Source organism: Tinamus guttatus, unplaced genomic scaffold, assembly GCF_059628265.1.
Source record: "Tinamus guttatus ecotype Peru unplaced genomic scaffold, ASM5962826v1 Tinamus_guttatus_pri_ptg000602l, whole genome shotgun sequence".
Classification (NCBI taxonomy): Eukaryota; Metazoa; Chordata; class Aves; order Tinamiformes; family Tinamidae; genus Tinamus; species Tinamus guttatus.
In genome coordinates, this window is record NW_028289136.1 from 7106613 (window position 1) to 7128423 (window position 21811).

Below are 21811 nucleotides of genomic sequence, written 5' to 3' on the forward strand. Positions count from 1 at the left end.
GGTGGTGGGGTTCTCAGGAGGGTGCAGGGGACACGGTGGGTGCAAGGCTGCACAGCAGGGTACTGAGGGGCTTGGGAGGGTGCAGTGGGGCTCAGGAAGGTGCAGAGAACCCAATGGGTGCACGGGGGCTCTATGGGGTGCAGGAGGGCACAGCAGGGTGCAGAGGACCCAGTGGATGCAAGGGCACCCAGTGGGGTGCTCAGGGACTCAGGGAGGTTCTGAAGGACTCGGGATACTGCAGAGGGGGCTCAGGAGGATTCAGGGGGACTCAGGAGGGTGCATGGGACCCAGAGGGTGCAAGGGGGCACAGTGGGGTGCTGAGGGGCTCAGGAGGGCGCAGGGAGGCTCAGGGAGGTGCAAGGGGGTGCGGGCGGGTGCAGAAGGCCCAGGTGGGTGCCGGGGGGCTCAGGCAGGTGCTAGGGACGCTGTGGGACCCTGGGGGCTCCCTGCGTGCCCCGCCACTCACCGGGGCCGCTCCGGGTCTCCGCTCGCAGGCGCTGCCATCGGAGAAGAGCCCGGCACCATGGAGAACGTGACGGCCGCCCGCAACTCGTGCACCTTCCACGAGGAGTTCAAGCAGGTGCTGCTGCCCCTGGTCTACTCGGCCGTGTTCATGCTGGGGCTGCCGCTCAACGCCGTGGTCATCGGGCAGATCTGGCTGTCCCGCGAGGGGCTCACGCGCACCATGATCTACATGCTCAACCTGGCCACGGCCGACCTGCTCTACGTGTGCTCCCTGCCGCTCCTCATCTACAACTACACGCAGAAGGACTACTGGCCCTTCGGGGACTTCGCCTGCAAGCTCGTCCGCTTCCAGTTCTACACCAACCTGCACGGCAGCATCCTCTTCCTCACATGCATCAGCGTCCAGCGGTACCTGGGTATCTGCCACCCCTTGGCCTCCTGGCACAAGAAGAAGGGCAAGCGGTTCACGTGGCTGGTGTGCGCCGTGGTGTGGCTCCTGGTCATCGCGCAGTGCTTGCCCACCTTCGTCTTCGCCGCCACGGGCACGCAGAGGAACCGCACGGTGTGCTACGACCTGAGCCCGCCGGACCGCTCCGCCAGCTACTTCCCCTACGGCATCACGTTGACCATCACGGGCTTCCTGCTGCCCTTCGCGGCCATCCTGGCCTGCTACTGCAGCATGGCCAGGATCCTGTGCCAGAAGGACGAGCTCATCGGGCTGGCCGTGCGCAAGAAGAAGGACAAGGCCATCCGCATGATTGTCATCGTGGTCCTCGTCTTCTCCGTCAGCTTCGTGCCCTTCCACATCACCAAGAGCATCTACCTGATCGTCCGCTCCTCGCCCGGCCTGCCCTGCCCGGCCCTGCAGGCCTTCGCCATCGCCTACAAGTGCACGCGGCCCTTCGCCAGCATGAACAGTGTCCTCGACCCCATCCTCTTCTACTTCACGCAGCGCAAGTTCCGCGAGAGCACCCGCTACCTGCTGGACAAGGTGAGCTCCAAGTGGAGGAACGACCACTGCGTCAACTACGGCTCGTAGCCACCCCCGGAACCGCGGCCATGGCAGCGCCGAGGCGGTTTTGGCTTGGACTTGCCGCCAACGTAGGTGGCACCAACCGGAGGCCGGGCCGCTGGGCCTCTGGTGGAGGCCAGGACGAGGAGAACATCTCCAGAACTTCCAGCGATGCTCCTTGCCTCAGTTTCCCCCTATGTGGGTGCTGCAAAGAGTGTGCAAAGCAAACGGGGGACGCGGGGAGGGTCCATCCATGCATCCGTCTGCAGCGGGATAGAGGATGGACCCGGCGCGGGGCCTTCCTCGTCAACCACCTTTGGCCTCAGGATCATTTGCAGCTTTTGCCACCAGAGATGCAGGGAGTCCCAGCTGGACAGAGCCCCCAGGACAGACAGACAGTCTCAGGAATGAATATTCTCATGCCAGAAACATCTCCAGTCATGTTAGAGCACATGAAAGTCTCCTGGGACCGGGAGCCTTGGACCATATGTATTCCACGCGTGTAATAAACCTCCCTCCCTTCCAAACACCTAATGGGCACAAATCCATATACACACCTCAATAGACCTATATACATGACGCGTGCGTTAGATATACATAGACATGCACGTGCTATATATATTTATGTATATGCACATGGTTTGCAGCACAGAATTTGCCTCGCCCGATATTCCCTATCCTATATATACATCTCCTATATATAGGATATTCTACCCTCCTTGCATGAGGCCTATGTATAACGCGTATGTAGGTGGGGGTATGGTATATATAGGTGTCCACGCGCACACGCAGGGTGTTTCTATGGCCCTTGTTCTCGTGGGGGGGTTGCAGGGATGGGTTTATAGGGAAGCTCTGTAGGGGAACGATGCTCTTAAAGAGCCCTGGGGGACGGTGAGCTGGGATCTCCCCACTTTCTTCCCCCAAAAGTCCCATGGGGGTCTGGACATGAACCCCCCAGTACTGCCTTGGTCTTGCTGTGAGCCCGACCGCTTTTCCATGGATAAAATATTCCCAGTGTACCAGGCTGGCTGGCACTGCTCCTTGTCTAGGAGATCCCACGGGAGTGGGATCGGGAGTCTGGAGAGCCGCGCGAAGGGGGTCGGGGACACATATAACCCCCCGCAGCTTTCCCAGCCCTTCCCAAACAAAGGAAAAGCCAGAGCGGGATGCCGGATGCCCGGAGCAACCCTGGACGCTCTTGCCCGGACCCAGGAGAGGGCGCAAAATATTCAGATTTGGAGAAATCCGCTTTGGCTCCGTAGCACATCCCGGCAGGGGTGGAGGGAGCAGGGCCATCCGTACCCTCCGCCCCTTGGCCTGTGGTGGAGAACTCGGCCAAAATGTGTCCAAAAAGGGCTCTGCGGAGAAGGGACGTGGGGGTCTCAGCGGGACGGGGACATCCCACCGCAAGCTTTTCCTCTCGACTCCCCAGATGGGATTTGGGGACACGTGTGCGGATGTAAGCCGGCCGGGATAGCGGGATGCTGGCCCCCCGCGGAGGCAGGAGAAGCACCGGAGCTCCCGTCCCACCGGCACAGGGAGGAGCGTTGGGAAGGAGGCTCTGCAGGGACCCCAGTCCTGGCTCCCACGCGGGTCCCTTCTTCCCCAGCCCAGCGCTATCCCGTGCCGTGCAAGGCTAGAAATATTCCTGCGTGGGCAAAAAAAACTCCTGTGTGGACAGAAATACCCTTGTGTGGGTGGAGATGCCCCCACATGGGTGGAAATAACCCCGTGTAGGGGGAAATACCCCTACATGGGGGGAAATAGCCCTTGCATGGGCAGAAATGTCCCTGCAGGGGGTTAAATACCTCCTGCGTGGGTGGAAATACCCCCTGCACGGGGGAAAGGCTCCTGAATGGGCAGAAATGTCGCTGCATTGGCAGAAATGTCCCTACATGGGTGACAATACCCTGGAGCAGGCAGAAAAGTCCCTGTGTGGAGCGATGCCCCAAGAAACCCCCTGAGCACCGCAGGATTCGCCACATCCACCCGTTTCGCATCCCCACAGGGGGGAGAAGGGCAGGGAGGGCAGGGGGACCGGAGGGAACAGGCGGGACGGGGACGGGGCCATTCCCGGCGAGCGGGGCCATTCCCGGCTTCCCGCTTGCGGGAGGCTCCGGAGGCTGCGACCATTTTCGGGAGGCGGAAAAAAAGAAAAAAAAAAAAAGGAAAGAGAAAAAAACCCAAACCCCGCCTCTCGGGGAAAGTTTATTTGAATGCAACAAATAAAAAAGAAGGGGGAGAAGGAACGGGAAGAGAAAAAAAAAGAGGGAGGGAGGGGAAAAAAAAAAAAAAAGGGAAAGGGGGGGGAGAGAAAACAAAGCGGGAGGGATGGAGCCCGCTGGCAGCGCGGAGGAGGAGCGGGGCCGGGCGGTGCCTGCGGCGGGGCCGGGGCCGGGGGCGGCGCGGGCCGGAGCCGGGGCCGGAGCCGGGGAGCGGGCGGCGGCGGCGGCGCCGCCGGGGGGGGTCCCGAATGGCGGAGGGGGGCAGCGAGCGGGGGGGGGGGGCTGCCGCCCGCCTCCTGCCCGCCTTCCTCCTCCCCGCCTTCCTCCTCCTCCCGCTGCTGCCCGCCTAGGAAAGTTTCGCCGCTGGCCGCCGAGGCGCCGGGCCGGCCGCCGCCGCCGCCGCCGCCGCGCAGCCTGGCGCCCTCCGTGCGCCGCCTCTCGCTGCGCTTCGCCGAGCCCGAGCGGCCGCCGCCGGGCCCGCCGCATGCGGCGGCGGCGGCGGCGGCGGGAGCGGCGGCGCTGAGCGCGGAGCCGCCGCGCTGGCCCAGCGTGCCCGCCATGCGCAAACTCTTCGGCGAGAGCTGCCGCCAAGGCCCCGCCGCCGGCTCCGCTCCCGGCTCCGCTGCCGGCGGCGGCTCCGCGGCCGCGCGGGGGGCGCCGCCGCCGCCGCCGCCCCGCAGCCGCGTCCCGCAGGCGGCGCCGGGGCCCGGCCCGCATTCCTGGCATAGCTCGGCCCGACCGCAGCCGCCCGCCTCGTCTTCCTCGCGCCGCGGCGAGGAAGAGGCGCCCGGGCGCTCGTGCGGCGGCCCCGCGGGCGGCGACGGCCCCCGCAAGAAGAAGGAGGAGGAGGAGGAGGAGGAGGAAGACGGCGCCGTGCGGGACGGCGAGGGCCATGCGTGGCCCGAAGGACGGTGGGCGCCGGCGGAGAGCGGCGCGGCCACCCGCTACGCTCCAACCGTGGCCCCCGTGGTGGCCCGCGTCTCCAAGGTGAACCTGCTGCCCTTCGCCGCCAGCCCCGGCGGCTCGCGGGGCGGCAGCCGCTACTCGAGCACGGAGACGCTCAAGGAGGAAGAGCACGCGGGCGCCTGCTGGCCCGGCCGGCCCTTCCAGGTGGGCTACGGCGTCTACCGCTCGCCCAGCTTCGGGCCGAGCGACGGCCTCGCGCGGGCGCAGCCCCAGGGCCGCGTGCGCCCCAAGTTGCCCTTGGCCATGGCCAAGGCCAACCAGGACTTTGCAAGCGAGGCCCTGCAGGACTGTGGACTCTCGGAGGGGGACAGAGCCACGCACCGCAAGTCCTTGTCCAACCCGGACATCGCCACCGAGACATTGACTCTCCTCAGCTTCCTCAAGTCAGACCTCTCGGAGCTGAAGGTGAAGAAGAAAGGGGTGAGGATCGGGCTGCCGGAGGAGGCGGCGCTCGGTGGGAGCAGGTACGAGAGCTGCCCCGGCTCAGCCGGCCACCCCACGGCGAGCCGGGGCCGCCACGGGGCTCAGCCCGCGGGCCGGTGGGCGCCGGGCGAGCGGCCCACCCTCAAGGACCTCACGGCCACGTTGCGGCGCGCCAAGTCCTTCACGTGCTCCGAGAAGGCGGCGGGGACGCGGCGGCTCTTCCTGCAGAGCGCCATGAAGCAGAGCTCCTCCGAGCTCCTCCTGGCCACCACGGGCGACCACGACGGGGCCAGCAACGGCGGCGGCCGGCGGAGGGACGACGACGTGCTGCCCGTGGTCATCCAAGACCAGTACATCCAGGAGGCCCGGCAGGTCTTCGAGAAGATCAGCCGCATGGGGCGGCAGCAGGAGGACTACGGCGTCGCGGTGGAGGAGAAGGATGGAGCAGGGACGGAAGGAGCCGGGGACTTTGCAGAGCCCACGGGGAACCTCTTGTGCGGGAAGCCCACGGAGGAGCTCTCGCCTCCCGAGTGCAGCCTGACGGACGAGGGCATCGTCACGGAGCCCGAGCCCGGCGCCGTGGCGGCCTACGAGGCCCTGCACCAGGCCTGGAAGGTGCCCGTGGGTGCCGAGCCGCCTCTCGCGGCATCCGGGCGCCCCGGCCTGGAGGCTGCTCATGGCGACCTGCCATCGCCGTCGGAGGCGCCGGCCACCCCCAGCGCCGCGCGGCGCCGCCGCAAGTTCCCCTCGGTGGGCGCCGCGGGCTGCGAGTGCGGCGGCGAGGCCAACGGCGACGCGTACCGCTCGCTGAGCGACCCCATGCCGCACCGGCGCCGCGCCGCGGCCGACGAGGCGCCCGCCGGCTCCGTGGACAGCAACCTGCTGGGCTCGCTGGGCGGCGCGGCGCGCGGCGAGCACGCGGGCAGCGCCGCCAGCGACCTCTCGCTGGGCAGCGAGGGCCTGCGCGACTACAGCGCCGTCATCGAGACCATTGTGGGCCAGCCCGGCGCCATGGCCAACGTGACGGACGACAAGGGCAACGGCAAGACGCTCAAGAAGAAATCCTTCAGCGACCCCAGCCGCCGCGGGCAGCCGGCCCGCGCCGCCTTCGCGGGCCCCGGCGAGGCCATCAGCGAGACGGAGCCCGGCATCCCGCCGTCCAGCAGCGAGCCCATCCTCTCGGAGCCGCGGGAAGCGCCGGCGCCGGGCGGCAGCCCCGACGGGGCCGCCCGCGGCTACGGCTTCGACCCCGCGCTGGCCGACGTGCTGTCGCCGCGCGTGCTGCGCCGCAGCTCCAAGAAACGCAGCAACCGCGCGGCCCACCAGGAGAACCGCCCGCCGGCCGCCTCGGCGCCCGGCACCGCCAAGGCCCGGCCGCCCGCCAAGCACGTGCGGCACACGAGCGAACCGGCCGCCTTCGTCCCGCAGCCCGCGGCGGAGCCGTCCCGCGCGGCGCTCAAGTGCTTCGCGGCGATGCCCTCGCTCGAGGACGTCACCAAGCGCTACGTGTTGGCGCTCGACGCGGCCGAGGCGGCGCCCGACGGGACCCGCTCGTCGCCCGCGACGCCCACGGGCGCCGAGGCCAAGGCGCCGCCGTGCGCGCGGCCGCCCGACGAGCCCGGCGCCGCGCCGGCGCCCCGCGCCAAACCGCACGTGGTGAGTGGCCGCGAAGCGCCGCGGGTGCCGCCTCCGGGACCTCCCGGAGGAGCTCGGTTTGGCCATCCCGAGGGGGGCAAATCCCCGGGTGGGTTCCTGGGATTTTCCCATCCTGCGGAATGATCCCAATGTGGCTTTTTCTCCCACTCGGATCATTGAGCTGCTCAGATTCCCGTTCCCCACTTCCGCCCGTGAGGGCCAATCCATGGTGTGTCCATGTCCCCATCCCCAAAAGTCGCTCTCTATGCAAATTCCTCACGGAAAAGTGCGGGATACACCGGGCAGGGACATGTGCAGCCTTTTCGTGTTAGGCTTGTTTTTCCTGCGAACTTCCCAGCGCTCCAGCTGGATCGTGGCTTGTCCCCAATCCGTGGCAGTGCCGGTGGCTCGGGGAGCAAACGGGCCTTTTTGGCTGGCAGGAAATGCGTCCGCATTGAAATATGGGGGGGAAAAGTGTATTTTGCGTGTTGCAATTCCGAGGATTTATCCCAGTCTTGGAAAAAACAGTGTGGGTGCTGATTCCCCTCGGATACGTATTTTGGCACATTTCTAAAGAAAAGAGCATTGGTTTTGGGGGGAAAGGCGGGCTGGGAATCCCTATTTCCCAGCACCCTGGGGGAATTGGCGGCTGTTTCCCTGCCTCGGTGCCGGTGGGACGGCCGCCGCTCGCATCCTCGCCGTTCCGAGGCCGAAGGCCGCATGAATTCCCGGCGGAAACGCGTGGGCTCCGGCACTCCCTGGTCCCGGCACGTGCCGTCCTCAGACTTTTGTTGTGGGATCTCTCCTCCGAGCTGCGTTTTGTGTGTTTTCTGTCGCGGGGGGGTTTCTCTGGCGCAGCATTTCCCCGTTTCCCCGGCGTTTTGGGAGCTCCTTGGAGCCAGGACGTTCTCACGACCCGGTTTCTCCGGCACTCCGGTTCCTGCCCCGCGGATGCCGCCTCCCCCGTATTGCATCTCCCGCCTCCAGAGCTGCTGGGGTGGAAGAGGAGCCGGAAGGAAAAATCGCCGGGAATAACAGGGAATAAGTCCTCGGGAATAACATACATGTAATAACAGCACTTTGCTCAGTCCGCCCGGGTTTTGGCCTCGTGCGCCGGAGCCTCCCATTCCACGATGCTCTGGCGTGGGAACGGCAGCTCCGGCGGCCTCTCCGCCGTATCCCAGAGGGACTTTGCAGCCGTGTCGGGGCAGCGCCGCTATTTTTAAGGCTGCTCGAGGTCTCCGCATCTCCCTTTTCCACCTTCCCGGCTCGCTCAACCGGCCGAGATGCCTCCAAAAATCGCCGGCATCCGGGAACCCGTTTTGGCCGCGTTTGGCCTCAAATAAGCGGGCAGCCCCCCCCGGGGGCAGGAATGCCGCTCACCTTGCCCGAACCCGGAGCCAGGGGCCAATTTTCCCTTTTAAGGGCAACGGCGCTGGCGCCGCGTCGCTGCATCGGCCCCGCGGCTGCCTCCGTGCCGGGCCGCAACGCAAAAAAAATCCCGGGATTTTGCATTTTGATTTATTAGGGACGGTTGGATACCACCAAGGATTTATTAGGGATGGTTGGATACCACTGGCTGGGACACAGGGGAAGTGATGGGGGGAGCCGAGCGCTGCTTTAACTCCGGGCTCCCCATAGCTAAATCCCTTGGCACCGGTGCCGTCGGCTCCCACTGCGGATTTATGCACCGTGACCTGTGGATATGGAGCGATCCCGTTTTATTTAGTTATTCCTCCCGCTTCCGCCTGCTTCCAGCTCTGCCGCGCGCTGCTCCGCTCTCTATGGGTGTTCAACAGTTCCCAATGCAGCTGCTCCAGGGGTTTTTGGCCCCTATGGAAGCTCCAGGGCACCCAAAGCTCCCGCTTCCCCTTTCCCTCCCACTGGAGGAGGCGGAATGACGGGATGATGCAAGTGTCATTTCCAGATGGTTCGAGGTGCCGGGGAAAAGCTGGTTGCTCCTTAAAAAGCACCGGGAGAGCCGTGCTCCTGCACTGGGGTCTTCTCCCGGGGTTTTTTCCATGAGGCCGAGTGGGATCCGAGGGATTTTTGCCGGATGGGGGAGAGTGAAAGCGGTGGCTCGGGAGAGCTGGGAGATGGAGGCTGGGGAACCGGCCGGGCAACTCGTTGCATCGGGGCTCTGCTGGGCCCTCGCGAAGCTGCCGGCGGGTCCGGTTCCTGCTGGAGCTTCCCTAGGGATGGCGATCCCACGCGGCCATCGCTGCCGGTGCGTGGGGGCAGCTCCGAGGGAAACGTCCCGGCTCGCATTCCCAGGAAGCAGCTGGGGGCGGAAACCGCCGACCTTGGCATCCCATGCGGGGAAAGGCCCGGAGCATCCCATCTCGGCGGGAGCTTCCCAAAAAAGGCCCTTTCTGGCCCCAAAGGCAGGAGCATCGTCCCGGTGGGGCTGGGGACCGCCCGGGCCCTGCTCGACCGGCAGCGCCGTTCCCGACGCTCGGCGGGGCGGTTTCGGCTTTCCCGGGAATCCCGGCCTGCTGTGTTGCAATCCGGGCGGAGGCCGGCGCGTCTCGGCTGCAAAGCGCCTGTTTTTGGGATGTGCCCGGGTGTTTTCTTGCTCCGTGCGGATTCCTTCCCAGGTGCTGGTGTGCACAGGAGGATGCGCGGGGGCATCCAGGGATCCGTGTCCCAGGTGTGCGAGGGCCCCATGGATGCGTGGAGAGGGAAGCAGTCCCTGCACGGGCCCTAGGATCCCTGCGCTTCCCACGGCTCTTCTCCCGCTCTGCCCCCAGGTGTCAGCTCGGAGAAGGTGCCAGGGATTTCTCCTGAACTCAGAGGCGGGAACATATCCTGGTTGGTCCTCCCAGCTGGTCTGTGGGTGATGATGGCCTTTGCGTAAAGGACAATGGGGACAACTCCGATAGTGGTGGGATTTGCTCCGTCCAGAGTTTCTTCCCCTTCTCCTTGGGCTTTCCCTGCTCCTTGGATGTGCAGCAGGTCCTTGCTCACCCTCAGGGCCTGGTCTTCTGTCTGTGGAGGAAGAGTCTTCCTTCCTTCCATCCCTCCTGTGCCTCCATCCACCCATCTCCATCCATCCGCCTACCCATATCCACCCACCCAATTCCATCTACCCACCCATCTCTACCCACCCATCTATCCATCTCCATCCACTTACCCATCTCCGTTCATCTGCCCATCCATCTCCCTCCACTCATCCATCTCCATCCATCCACCTACCTTTCTGCATCTACTCCCCCACTCATCTCCATCCACCCACTCATCTCCATCCACCTACCCATCTCCATCTATCTCCATCCACCCACCCATCTCCATCCATCTCCATCCACCTATCTATACATCTCCACACATCCATCTGCATCCACCCACCCATCTCCATCTACTCCCCTACCTTTCTCCTTCCACTTATCCATCTCCATCCATCCCATCCACCTCCATCCACCTACCCATCTCCCTCCACTCCATCCACCCACTCATTTCCATCCATCTGCCCATCCATCTCCATCCAACTATCTATCTGCATTTCCAGACATCCATCTGCATCCATCCACCCATCTCCACCCACTCCCCCTCATGTCTCCCTCCACCCGCTCATCTCCATGTACTACCCCACCCATCTCCATCCACTTTTCCATCTCCATCCATCCCATCCTTCTCCATCTACCCACCCCTCTCCATTGACCTGCCCATCTATCTCAACCCACCCATCTCCATCCACCCACCCATCTCCATCCATCCCCCCAACTCCATCCATCCACCCTTCTCCATCCACCAACGCATCTCCATCCACCCACCCGTCTCCATCCATCCACCCATCTCCATCACTCATCTCTGCCCATCCATCCACCCAAGGCGCTAGGCCCTGCTCTGGCCATACAGACATGATCTTAGAAGAGGGCACCATCATCTTCCAGGACGTTTGATCCTGAAGGTATCAAGCCCAGCTTGCCCAGATGGGACCCACAGGAGCGAGGACATCGCGTTTCCCGCCGTGGCGGTTGCAGGGCAGCTGGATGAGGCCAGGATGTGTCCGAGGAAGCAAATCAGCCATTTCCACCCCTGCTCTCCCCCCTCAGCTCTTTTTAGAGCTCTGATGTTTGGTCCCCGTGGGGCTGTTTCGCTGGGCTCTCGCCGTTGCCATGGTGAAGATGGGTGAGGAATTTCAAAGGGAATGGCTACAGTAAATGAACCCTCGCTATAAATAGCGTGTTTGCTTTTGGGTCTTTGGGAACTGCGGCCCGGCCAATAGGAGCGAGAGCAAAAATCAGCATCTGCGTAAAAATATTCCAGCAACTGGCGCTTCTTTGCAAAGTCCCGGCGGGCTCTGCTGGAAAACGGCAGGAGGAGGGCCCCGTTCCGGGCTGTCCCCGCGCATCCCTCCCCGCGTGTCCTTTGGGGCTGCATCCTCTAGACCTGGGGACCACCAAGGGTCCCCAAGCTCCATCTTGCACCCATGTCCATCCCTGGTCACTATTTGGGGACCCAAGTGGCTTCCCACCGCTCTTGAGGCGCCCGTGATGGGCGCCGAAGGCTTTGGACCGTCTCCAACGCCAACGGCCCTACTCAACGGTGCTGTCCCCGCTGAGGCCGAAGGCTCTCCGGGCTCTTCCTCGCGGCAGCCCAGCTGTGTGACTGGTTAATATTTCCCTGGCAGGGCGGCGAGGTTTCTATTTGCGAACGCACGTTCCCGCTGGTGCTCTCCAAAGAAAACAAGCCGGGAGTTGTTTGCATGAGCAGATTGGCATCTCCCGGCCCGGGATATGGTTTCCTGCTTTTTTTAGCCGGGCTCGCAGGAGACGAGGCAGCCTGCCCCCATCTGGCATCCTTCTCCTTCCCGTTTTTTTTTTTTTTTTCCCCGTTTTTTTTTAAGGGTTTCATCCCGATCGCCCGCGGCAGAAGGTGCCGGCGGCTCCGGGCAGGGGCGCGGGCGGCATGCGCCGCCCTTCCCGCTCGCCCGGGAGCTCCGGCGGCCCGGGGACATGGGACACGGATGGCGCAGAGCGTCGCTCGCCACGCACGGCGGGTGCCAGCCGGCCCGTCATGGCCCGCGCAGGTCAGTGGGGGCCCTGGACGCGGCCCCGCGGAGGGGCTGGAGGTGGCGGTGGGGTGGAACGGGCCGGGCTCCCGTTGAGGTCGAGGAGGCAGCGCCGCAGGGCCTGGGACGTGGGGAGCCGCGTGCGAGCCCGGGGCAGGAGGGTGGCACGGGGGCTACTGGCTATAGGGTGCCTATGAGCTTCTGGGTGCCCCTTGGCTTCTCGGGGCCCATAGACTCGTGGTGTCACCAGCTCCTCAGTGTCCATTGGCACCTAGGGGCCCATAGACTCATGATGTCACCAGCTCCTTGATGTCCATTGGCTCCTAGGGACCCATGGACTCATGGTGTCACCAGCTCCTCAGTGTCCGTTGGCTCCTAGGTGCCCATGGACTCATGATGTCACCAGCTCCTAGGGATCTGTGGGCTCCTAGGAGCCCATTGACTCATGGTGTCACCAGCTCTTAGGGGTCTCTTGGCTTCTAGGGGTCCACAGACTCATGGTGTCACCAGGTCCTCAGTGTCTATTGGCTCCTAGGTGCCCATGGACTCCTGAGTGCCCATGGACTCATGGTGTCACCAGCTCCTAGGGGTCTGTGGGCTTCTAGGGGTCCACAGACTCATGGTGTCACCAGCTCCTCAGTGTCCATTGGCTCCTAGGTGCCCATGGACTCCTGAGTGCCCATGGACTCATGGTGTCACCAGCTCCTAGGGGTCTGTGGGCTTCTGGGGGTCCACGGACTCATGGTGTCACCAGCTCCTCAGTGTCCATTGGCTCCTAGGTGCCCATTGACTTACAGTGTCACCAGCTCCTAGGGGTCTATGGGCTCCTAGGGGCCCATAAACTCATGGTGTCACCAGCTTCTTGGTGTCCATTGACTCCCAGGTGCCCATGGACTCACGGTGTCACCAGCTCCTCAGTGTCCATTGGCTCCTAGGTGCCCATGGACTCCTGAGTGCCCATGGACTCGTGGTGCCACCAGCTTCTGGGTGCCCATCAGTTCCTAGGAGCCGACTCCTGGTGCCAGTTGGCTCCTAGGTGTCCATCAGCTCCTGGATGTCCAAGAGCTCCTGGGTGTCCATGTACTTCTAGTGTCTGTGATCTCCTGGTGCCCATCAGCTCCTGGGTATCCATAAACTCCTGATGTCCATGGGTGCCTGGATGCCCATCTCACCCTGCAAGTCCTTTGCTTCCTGGCTGCTCATGGATTTCTGGCTGCTCCTCAGCTCCATGGTGCCCATTACTCCTGAACGCCCATCACTCCAGGTGCCTCCTGAACACCCATCATTCCAGGTGTCTCCTGGACACCCATCACTCCAGGTGTCTCCTGGGTGCCCAACACTCCAGGTATCTCCTGGACACCCATCATTCCCGGTGTCTCCTGGACACCCATCACTCCAGGTGTCTCCTGGACACCCATCACTCCAGGTGTCTCCTGGGTGCCCAACACTCCAGGTATCTCCTGGACACCCATCACTCCAGGTGTCTCCTGGACACCCATCATTCCAGGTGTCTCCTGGACACCAGTCACTTGGGTGCCTCCTGGGTGCCCATCACTCCAGGTGTCTCCTGGACACCCATCACTCTGGGTGCCTCCGGGACACCCATCGCTCCCGGTGCCTCCTGGGTGCCCATCACTCCAGGTATCTCCTGGACACCCATCACTCCAGGTGCCTCCTGAACACCCATTATTCCAGGTGTCTCCTGGACACCCATCATTCCAGGTGTCTCCTGGGTGCCCAACACTCCAGGTATCTCCTGGACACCCATCATTCCAGGTGTCTCCTGAACACCCATCATTCCAGGTGTCTCCTGGACACCCATCACTCTAGGTGTCTCCTGGGTGCCCAACACTCCAGGTATCTCCTGGACACCCATCACTCCAGGTGCCTCCTGGACACCCATCACTCCAGGTGCCTCCTGGCTGCCCATCACTCCACGTATCTCCAGGACACCCATCATTCCAGGTGCTTCCTGGGTGCCCATCACTCCAGGTGTCTCCTGAACACCCATCCCCACCAGACCAGGTGTCCCCGGGCGCCAGGGCCGAGCGGAGGAGCCGGCGGGCGCCGGCGGGAGCGCGGCCGGCTCCTCCTGCGTGACCTCAGCATCTGGAAGGCGCCGCTCTTGGCCTGCCCGCGGCGGCAGGCGAGAAACGGGCCATATTTGGCGAAAGCTGCCGGAGGGCTCGGCGGGGGCCCGGCGCGAGCGGGGCCGCTTTAACCCTCCGGTGCCCCGGCAGGGGAGACACGAGCGCAACGAGTTGCGCCCGGGCTCTGCCAAGTTGGGAGGGAGCGATTTGCTGGGACACGCGGAGCCCCAAGGTCCGGGGACAAAAGGAAGAAGAAAATGGGGTTAAATCGCGCCCATCTGGGCTCCGTCTGGGCTGAAGTCGCCCTCCTCCTCCTCCCGCCGCCGCAAAACTCCGTTGGAGCCTGGGAAAAACCCCGGCCGAAGCAAAAGCAAACACGTCCTGCCGGAGGGCTGCGGGTAAACACGGGAATATTCTTAGTAACCGGAGCGGGCTGCGCTCGGAGCTGCTGATTTATGCGCTCGTTTCCTTTCCGAGACGCTCCGGCTTGGAAAGCGCCTCCCATTGGCCTCAGCCGTGGGAGAGCGGCGAGCAGGCCGGCTGGGAAGGGTGGATGGATGGATGGATGGATGGATGGATGGATGGATGGATGGATGGATGGATGGATGGATAGGTGGATGGATGGCATCTCCAGAGGGAGAGCAAGACCAGGATGATGCCGAGTGTCATCTCTGCGGCCCCAGTTCAGGGCCTCCTGTGCAGCAATCCCTTGTTGCCTTGGGAATGATGGAGTCTTTTCCTGGGACACAGAGCCTGGTGTTCCCAGGAATGGATGAAGTGGCTGGTGCCAGGGACGGAGATAACCTGGTACCGGGGATGAAGATACGTGGTACCTGGGATGGATGGAGATACCTGGTGCCTGGTTGGAGGTGTTGGAGAAGGGATGGATGGAGATGCCTGGTACGTGGGAAATAGGTGGCCAGAGCAGGGATGGATGGAGATACCTGGTACCTGGGATGAATGGAGATACCTGGTACCTGGGATATATGGAGATACCTGGTACCTGGATAGAGGTGGCCAGAGCAGGGATGGATGGAGATACCTGGTACCTGGGATGGATGGAGATACCTGGTACCTGGATGGAGGTGGCTGGAGCAGAGATGGATGAAGATACCTGGTACCTGGGATGGATGGAGATAATCTGGTACCTGGGATGGATGGAGATACCTGGTACCTGGATGGAGGTGGCTGGAAGAGAGATGGATGGAGATAATCTGGTACCTGGGATGGATGGAGATACCTGGTAGCTGGATAGAGGTGGCCAGAGCAGGGATGGATGGAGATACCTAGTACCTGGGATGGATGGAGATAACTGGTACCTGGGATGAATGGAGATACCTGGTACCTGGATAGAGGTGGCCAGAGCAGGGATGGATGGAGATAATCTGGTACCTGGGATGGATGGAGGTCCCTGGTACCTGGATGGAGGTGGCTGGAGCAGGGATGGATGGAGGTGGCTGCCAAGTGGCAGATCCAAGCGAGCCCGTGGCCGGTGCCGCCCATCGAGGAGACCAGCTCTTGGAACAACGCAGCCACCTCAGGCCATGTCCGTCACTAGGGAATATTTTGCCTCTCCTCCAGCCATATCTCATGGGATCTTCCTCTTTGTCACCCAGCGTCACTGTCCGCAGGGTCCTGCATCATCCTGGTGACATCTGCCGTGGTGCCATCCCAACAGGAATCCCGCTGGGGAGATTGGATGGCTTGGCCTCGAAAGCAAAACCAGCCCAAATCCAACCTTCAAAAGCATCCCGGGGGGATGTGATTTTTTTTTTTCCAAGCAATTTCCTTGCCAGAAACCAAGTGATGGAGGAAACAGGGAATGGGAGATGACAGCATCGTCTTTAGGTTTAACATCGGCCGTGTCGTTACTGACCCCCATAAACATCTCATTTAATTAACCTCAAACTTTTCTCCGGAATAAGAGAGAAAAAAAAAGAGAATTCCTCCTCTGGCCTTGGAATCAGCCCAAGAAACTCCGGCTTTTCCTTGACACAGGGCGTTTTTTCCTTGAGAAAAAGAGCTGAGGTCAAAATCTGGTGGTGATATTTGCTGTGCACAGAGCTCCCCGCGATGCTCGGAGTTTTCCCAAGATGGGAGCTGCTGGAATGGGGTATCCCTACTGCAGGATGAGGCTTATCCCACCGGAGGGTCCGTTTTTATGGAGGCCATTGGAGTTGGATGCTCCCCAGGGCAGGGGCTGTCCCGTCTCCGGAGCCGGTGGCTCTCGCTGTGTCCCGGCTCCCTCTAGCGGGATCTGCGCTGGGAAGAGGGGTCGGAGCTGGGAAGAGGGGCCGGAGCTGGGTGGGCAGGGATGCGTCCGCAGCAGGATCCATCCCACTGAAGCCAGTAACTGTGTGGAAATCCCAGTTCCTCCCAAACTGGGAATTGCCAGAAGGAGGGATTTAAAATGACCATCCCAGAGAGGCAAGAAAAACAGGGAAAACCCCCCATTTCCAGACTGTTGGACTGGGGGTGCTGCCAAATCACCCGTTGTCAGGTGGGTGGGAGCTTTTCCCGGCCCGGGAAAGAGATTTTTCCCGCGTGCCTTGCGCTCAGGCCAGGAGTTTTCCCACGCCATGGGAGAAAGCCCACGGGAAAAGCCAGGAAAAGCTCAGAGTGATCCGCATGGAACTGTCGCGCCTCTGATTTGCCCGTTCCGGACTCGGTTTATTCCCAGGAAGACCGGGAAAACCAGGGGGGATGTTGCAGAGGGGGTGAATTGACTTGGGACAGCTCCGATCCGCCGGGAAAAGACCATCCGAAAGGAAGTCGCAAGGTGTTTACAAAGCGTCGGGCTAAAAATAGCCCCTTCGGATCAGAGCCCGGTCCTAAAAATAGGCTGTGCCTGTCGGGTGGCCCCAGCACTGCCAGGAATTTCCCGTGGGCCGCGTTTCCCAAGGGGGATCCTGCTCCGTCCTGTCCCTTCCCAGCACGGATGGGGTTAACACAACGAGTGACCGGCTCAACCCCGCTACTAGACACCGGAGAATCCACTGCTGCTCTCCAGGGAGGCTTTTTGTGCCCTGCTCCGGGCCAAGTTGCTGCAGCCGTGGAGGGGGAATCCAATGGGAAAAGCAGCTGGAAAGGGGGGGGAAAATTGTCCCCAGACAGCAGCTGAGCACGGACACGCTCGGTGCAGGAGTGGGTTGAATCCTAATGTTGCAGTGAAGCTTCTAGGCGGGGGGAAGTTGCCTGGGCCTCATTCCATGTCCCGAGTTGGCCGTTCTCTGCGCTGTGGGGGACAGGGAGGGGACCTGCGTTCGCTTCCCGGCGGAAAATTTCCGGAGCGTCGAGATGCGCGGGTGCTGCTGCGCGCTGTTGCCATGGCAACCGGGATGCAGCAAGGGCGGGGGGCGCCGCTAACGAGCCCCGACCGAACGAGGCGGGAGCGGGATGAGGCCGTCGCCGCCGGGAAGGCCGGGAAGGCGGCGGGACGCACGGCGGGACGCACGGGCCCCCGCACGCAGGCGCTCCCGCTCCACCACCTGCCCTCCCGCCTTCCCACGGGAAGCCGTGCGGGAAGAGCGGCGCCTGTATCCAGCCCCCTCCTGCGGCAGCTTGCCTGGGAATTTTCATCCCTACACCCAGATATATTCTTTTTAATTTCGCGGCTTTTCCAGGGCGGGGGGAGCCCGTTTGGGTGTTTTTTTCCGGATTTTTTTTTTTTTTCCCGTTTTCCCCCACCCCCTTTTCCCGGCCTGGACCCGGCCCGCGGAGCCGCATGCTGCAGATGGTGAGGACGCTGGCGCAGTTCACCATCGCCCTGGAGGACATGCGGGACTTGGGCGCCGACGGCGCCGCCGCCGCCGCCTTCGGCCCCCCGGGCGCCCAGGAGACGCCGCCGGAGCGGGGCCCGGCCGGCAGCGCCGAGGTGACCGCGCGGGGACGGGCTGGGGGACACGCACGGGTGCCGGCGGGGGGGGGGGGGGATGCGTCAGCGGTGACAGGTTGCGGGGACCGGGCTGCTGTCGTCGTGGCAACGGTGCCTTCCTCATCCTCGCATCCCGCTGGCATCCTCAACGCTGTGCCTTCCTCATCCTTATACCCCATGTCATCCTCATCCTCGCATCCTGCTGGCATCCTCAACCCCATGCCTTCCTCATCCTTATACCCCATGTCATCCTCATCCTCGCACCCCGTGCCATCCTCATCCTTATGCCCCATGTCATCCTCATCCTCGCATCCTGCTGGCATCCTCAACCCCATGCCTTCCTCATCCTTATACCCCATGTCATCCTCATCCTCGCACCCTGGGCCTTCCTCATCCTTATACCCCATGTCATCCTCATCCTTGCACCCCGTGCCATCCTCATCCTCACACCCTGTGCCTTCCTCATCCTTACACCCCATGCCATCCTCATCCTCGCACCCTGGGCCTTCCTCATCCTTATACCCCATGTCATCTTCATCCTCGCACCCCGTGCCATCTTCGTCCTTATACCCCATGCCATCCTCATCCTCACACCCTGTGCCTTCCTCGTCCTTATACCCCATGTCATCCTCATCCTCGCATCCTGCTGGCATTCTCATCCTCACACCCCGTGCCATCCTCATCCTCGCACCCCGTGCCTTCCTCATCCTTGCGCCTAGTGCCATCCTCATCCTCACATTCCGTGCCTTCGTAATCCCCGCACCCCGTGTAATCCTCATCCTTGCATCCCACTGGCATCCTCATCCTTGCACCTAGTGCCTTCCTCATCCTCATATCCCATGCCATCCTCATCCTCTCAACCCATGCCTTCCTCATCCTCACATCCTGCTGGCATCTTCATCCGTGTATTCCGTGCCTGCTTGCATCTTCATCTGCATATTCTATGCCTTCCTCATCCTCTCACCCCATGCCTTCCTCATCCTCACACCCCATGTCATCCTCATCCTCGCACCCAGTGCCTTCCTCATCCTCACATCCTGCTAGCATCTTCATCCTCAGACCCCATGCCATCCTCATCCTCACACCCCATGCCTTCCTCATCCTCACATCCCGCTGGTACCTCCATCTGCACATTCCATCCCTTCTTCATCCTCGCATCCCATGTCATCCTCATCCTCGCACCCTGTGCCTTCCTCATCCTTGCAGTCAGTGCCATCCTCATCCTCACATTCCGTGCCTTCCTCATCCCCACACCTCATATCTTCCTCATCCTCACATCCTGCTGGCATCTTCATCCTCACACCCCATGCCTTCCTCATCCTCACACCCCATGCCTTCCTCATCCTTGCATCCCGCTGGCATCCTCATCTTCGCATCCCAATGGCATCCGTGGAAATCTCTCCATCCGATGGTGGCAGAGAGCCACCCCCTCCCCAAAATCCCCTCCAGGGACCCCTCAGTACTGCCGGGGGTCCCGGTGTCCCCACGGGAGCCGTCACTGTCACCGGTGTCCCACGCAAGGGGGCTGAGACCTGGCAAACTCGCTCCTGAGCTGACTGAGCCGTTTGCAGAGGGGGCAAAGCTCCTTTTTCTCCAGCTTCTGGAAAAGCACGGAGCCATTTCCAGCTTCTGGGAAAGCACGGAGCTGGGCCCAGCCGGCAGGCAGGGAAAGCTCCTTCCTGCGGCGCGAATGAGCGGGGCCGGCTCCGTAAAGGCCTGTGGAAAAGCGGGAGCGGTGGGAAGGCGCCGCTCGGACACCTCCTTGGCGGTGGGGAAGCCAAGGCCGGGGCCGTCCTGCTGGCAGAGCCGAGCGGCTCCGGCTCCGGTTTTCCATCCCGCTTCCTGCGCGAGGAGCCGAGTGTTTAGACAGAGCCCGCGGAGATGGATGGATGGGGCGGATTAGGCAGCTGGGAGCGATAAGGGAGGCGAAGGGGAGGCGGGAAGTGGATCGTGGCGAGGCGGGAGAGCAGAGCAGAGCCCTGGAGAGCGCGGGGATCCCCGGAGCGCCAGCCGCACTGGAGGCTTTTGCGGAATCTCCGGGGCCATTGGGGTGTCTCCATGCTCGGGGTCTCTGGAGCACCTTGTGCCCAGGAGTTTTGGGATGTCTCCAAAGCCAGGAGCCCTTTGGAGCATCCTGGCGGACAAGGACTTTGGAGTTACTCCATAGATAGGGTCTTCCTCAGATTTTTGCACCCAGGGCCCCTGGAGCATCTCCATATCCAGGGCCTGGGGGAGGTTCTCACACCTAGACCCCTTGGAGCAGCTCCAAAGCCAGAGCCCTTGGAGCATCCCCATCCCCAAAGCCCTTGTAACGTGTCCATACCCAAGGCCTTTGAAGCATCTCCAGGGCCATGGAAGCATCTCCACAGCCAAGGCCTTTGGGGCAACTCCATTCCTAGGAATTCTAGGGCCTCTCTGCATCCAGGGCGCTGGAAGCATCTCCTAACCTGGGGCCACTGGAGCACTCCAGGTCTTGGGGGGGTTGGGGCAACGAGGTCCTTGGAGCAGCCCTGCATCCCGACCCATCGGAGCATCTCCATCCCCACGGGTCGTCAGAGCGGGAGGTCCCTGTGGGGAGGCCGGCGTCCCGCCGGAGCCGAGCGGGGAGCGAATTCCAGAGCACGGGGAGCCCATGTAGGGCTGTGAGCGCCGGGGCGGCCTCCTGACGCGCCCAGCTGCCGCAGGAAACCAGGCGGCTCTGCGCTCTCCGTGTCATGTACTTCCTAATCCGCCCGGATTCCGCGCTCGGAGCGCAGGGGAGCCGGCCGGCAGCTCCGCAGCCCTCGCTCCGCGCCGCGGCGCCGGCTCTCACCTGCCGTCCCGCTCCTTGCAGGATATGAGGAAGCACGTCATCATGACGCTGCTGGACACGGAGCAGTCCTACGTGGAGTCCCTGCGCACCTTGATGCAGGTAAGGCGGCGCCGGGCATGTTGGGGACGTTCCCCGTCTTGGGACAACGGGGACACGGCCACGGCGTGGGCCTCCTGCGAGGTGGCACCGGCGGGGACCTTTGGGCGCATTGAAGATGGACCCCAAGGCTACCACAGGTGCCCATGGGGTGGGGAAGGTCTCCTTGTCCTCCCGAATCAACCCCATAATGGTTCCCAGCAGGATTTTAGCCGAACGCTCCCGCTTGGAGTGAGCTATGCTCTCCCCCTAGCAGATTCCCAGGTTTTTCCCTTTGCTGCATCTTCTGGATTGCTGTTGCAGGCCATACATGGGGCCTTGGGGATCTCTTCCTCCTCATGGTGCCCTCATCCTCGCATCCTGATTTTCTGCTCAGCTTCAACACCTGCTAGTGGGCGCCAGCCATGGGTCGAGGGCTTTTTAGCTCCTTTTTCTACCAAGCTAAGTCCAAAATCCTTTGGAGCAGCCAGGCTGGAAGGACCTCTCATGTTCAGAAGGTTGATGAAGATGAAGGGCAGTAGATCCTTGCTGGGTGACGTGTGGTTGACGTAGATGTGAGTTACAGACCCCATCTCTGTAGGTGCCGGTGCCAAAAAAACGGGCAGCAGGTGAATATGGTTGAAGGTTACCATGGTGGGGAACGCATGTCGAATGTCACTGTTGTCCCCCCTACCTGTGCAATTGGAGCCCAATGGGATCCCTATGAGATCTGCTCTGTTCAGAACCAAAGCAGGCCCCATAAGACCTCCATGGGCTGGTGAACCACCAAGCCATGGTACATCCTCATCTTCCTCGGACATCCAGCGAGGCTTTTTCCCAGCGTGGCGGTTTCTGCAGTGGACCCAGAGGTGTAATGAGGACTTTGCCAGATGTTGCTGCAGGAGGGGAAGATCTCCGGTCTTAGCACAGCTATTGGCTCAAGAGGACAAGAGGACCTTGGGCCTGGTCCGTGTTTGGGGAGAAAGCCCGAAAATCCACACTGGACCTTACTGGAGCAGCACCCTCATGAGACCCAATTTGAGAGCAGGTGGGATGTGTGGACCAGACCTGGCCTTGCTGTCCAGGGAAGGAGCAGTTCTCCTGCTGGAGCGGCCTACAACAGGGCAGGCAAAGTGGATCAGGATCAGAATCCCTGGGTGGGATTTCCTCCTGCCAACGGGCAGTGTCCGTGGCTGGGATGCCCACATGGACCTCTGGTAAAT

The 21811-nt window shown here is 62.4% G+C and overlaps 2 protein-coding genes across 2 annotated transcripts in view; both read left to right on the forward strand.

Annotated features, from left to right (window-relative positions):
* The first annotated feature begins 521 nt into the window (after window positions 1-521).
* Window positions 522-1514, forward strand: P2RY6 (pyrimidinergic receptor P2Y6). Its single transcript, XM_010211855.2, has one exon. It carries the CDS (start codon window positions 524-526, stop codon window positions 1502-1504), a length of 981 nt encoding a protein of 326 aa, XP_010210157.1. The 5' UTR covers window positions 522-523; the 3' UTR covers window positions 1505-1514.
* Window positions 1515-3808: 2294 nt separating this feature from the next.
* ARHGEF17 (Rho guanine nucleotide exchange factor 17) overlaps window positions 3809-21811 on the forward strand; it is a 30387-nt gene continuing 12384 nt past the window's right edge. Inside the window, exons 1-3 of the mRNA XM_088534932.1 lie at window positions 3809-3821; window positions 3914-6747; window positions 20535-20612. Coding sequence (XP_088391058.1) covers window positions 3809-3821; window positions 3914-6747; window positions 20535-20612 — 2925 coding nt within the window. The remainder of the gene's footprint in view (window positions 3822-3913; window positions 6748-20534; window positions 20613-21811) is intronic.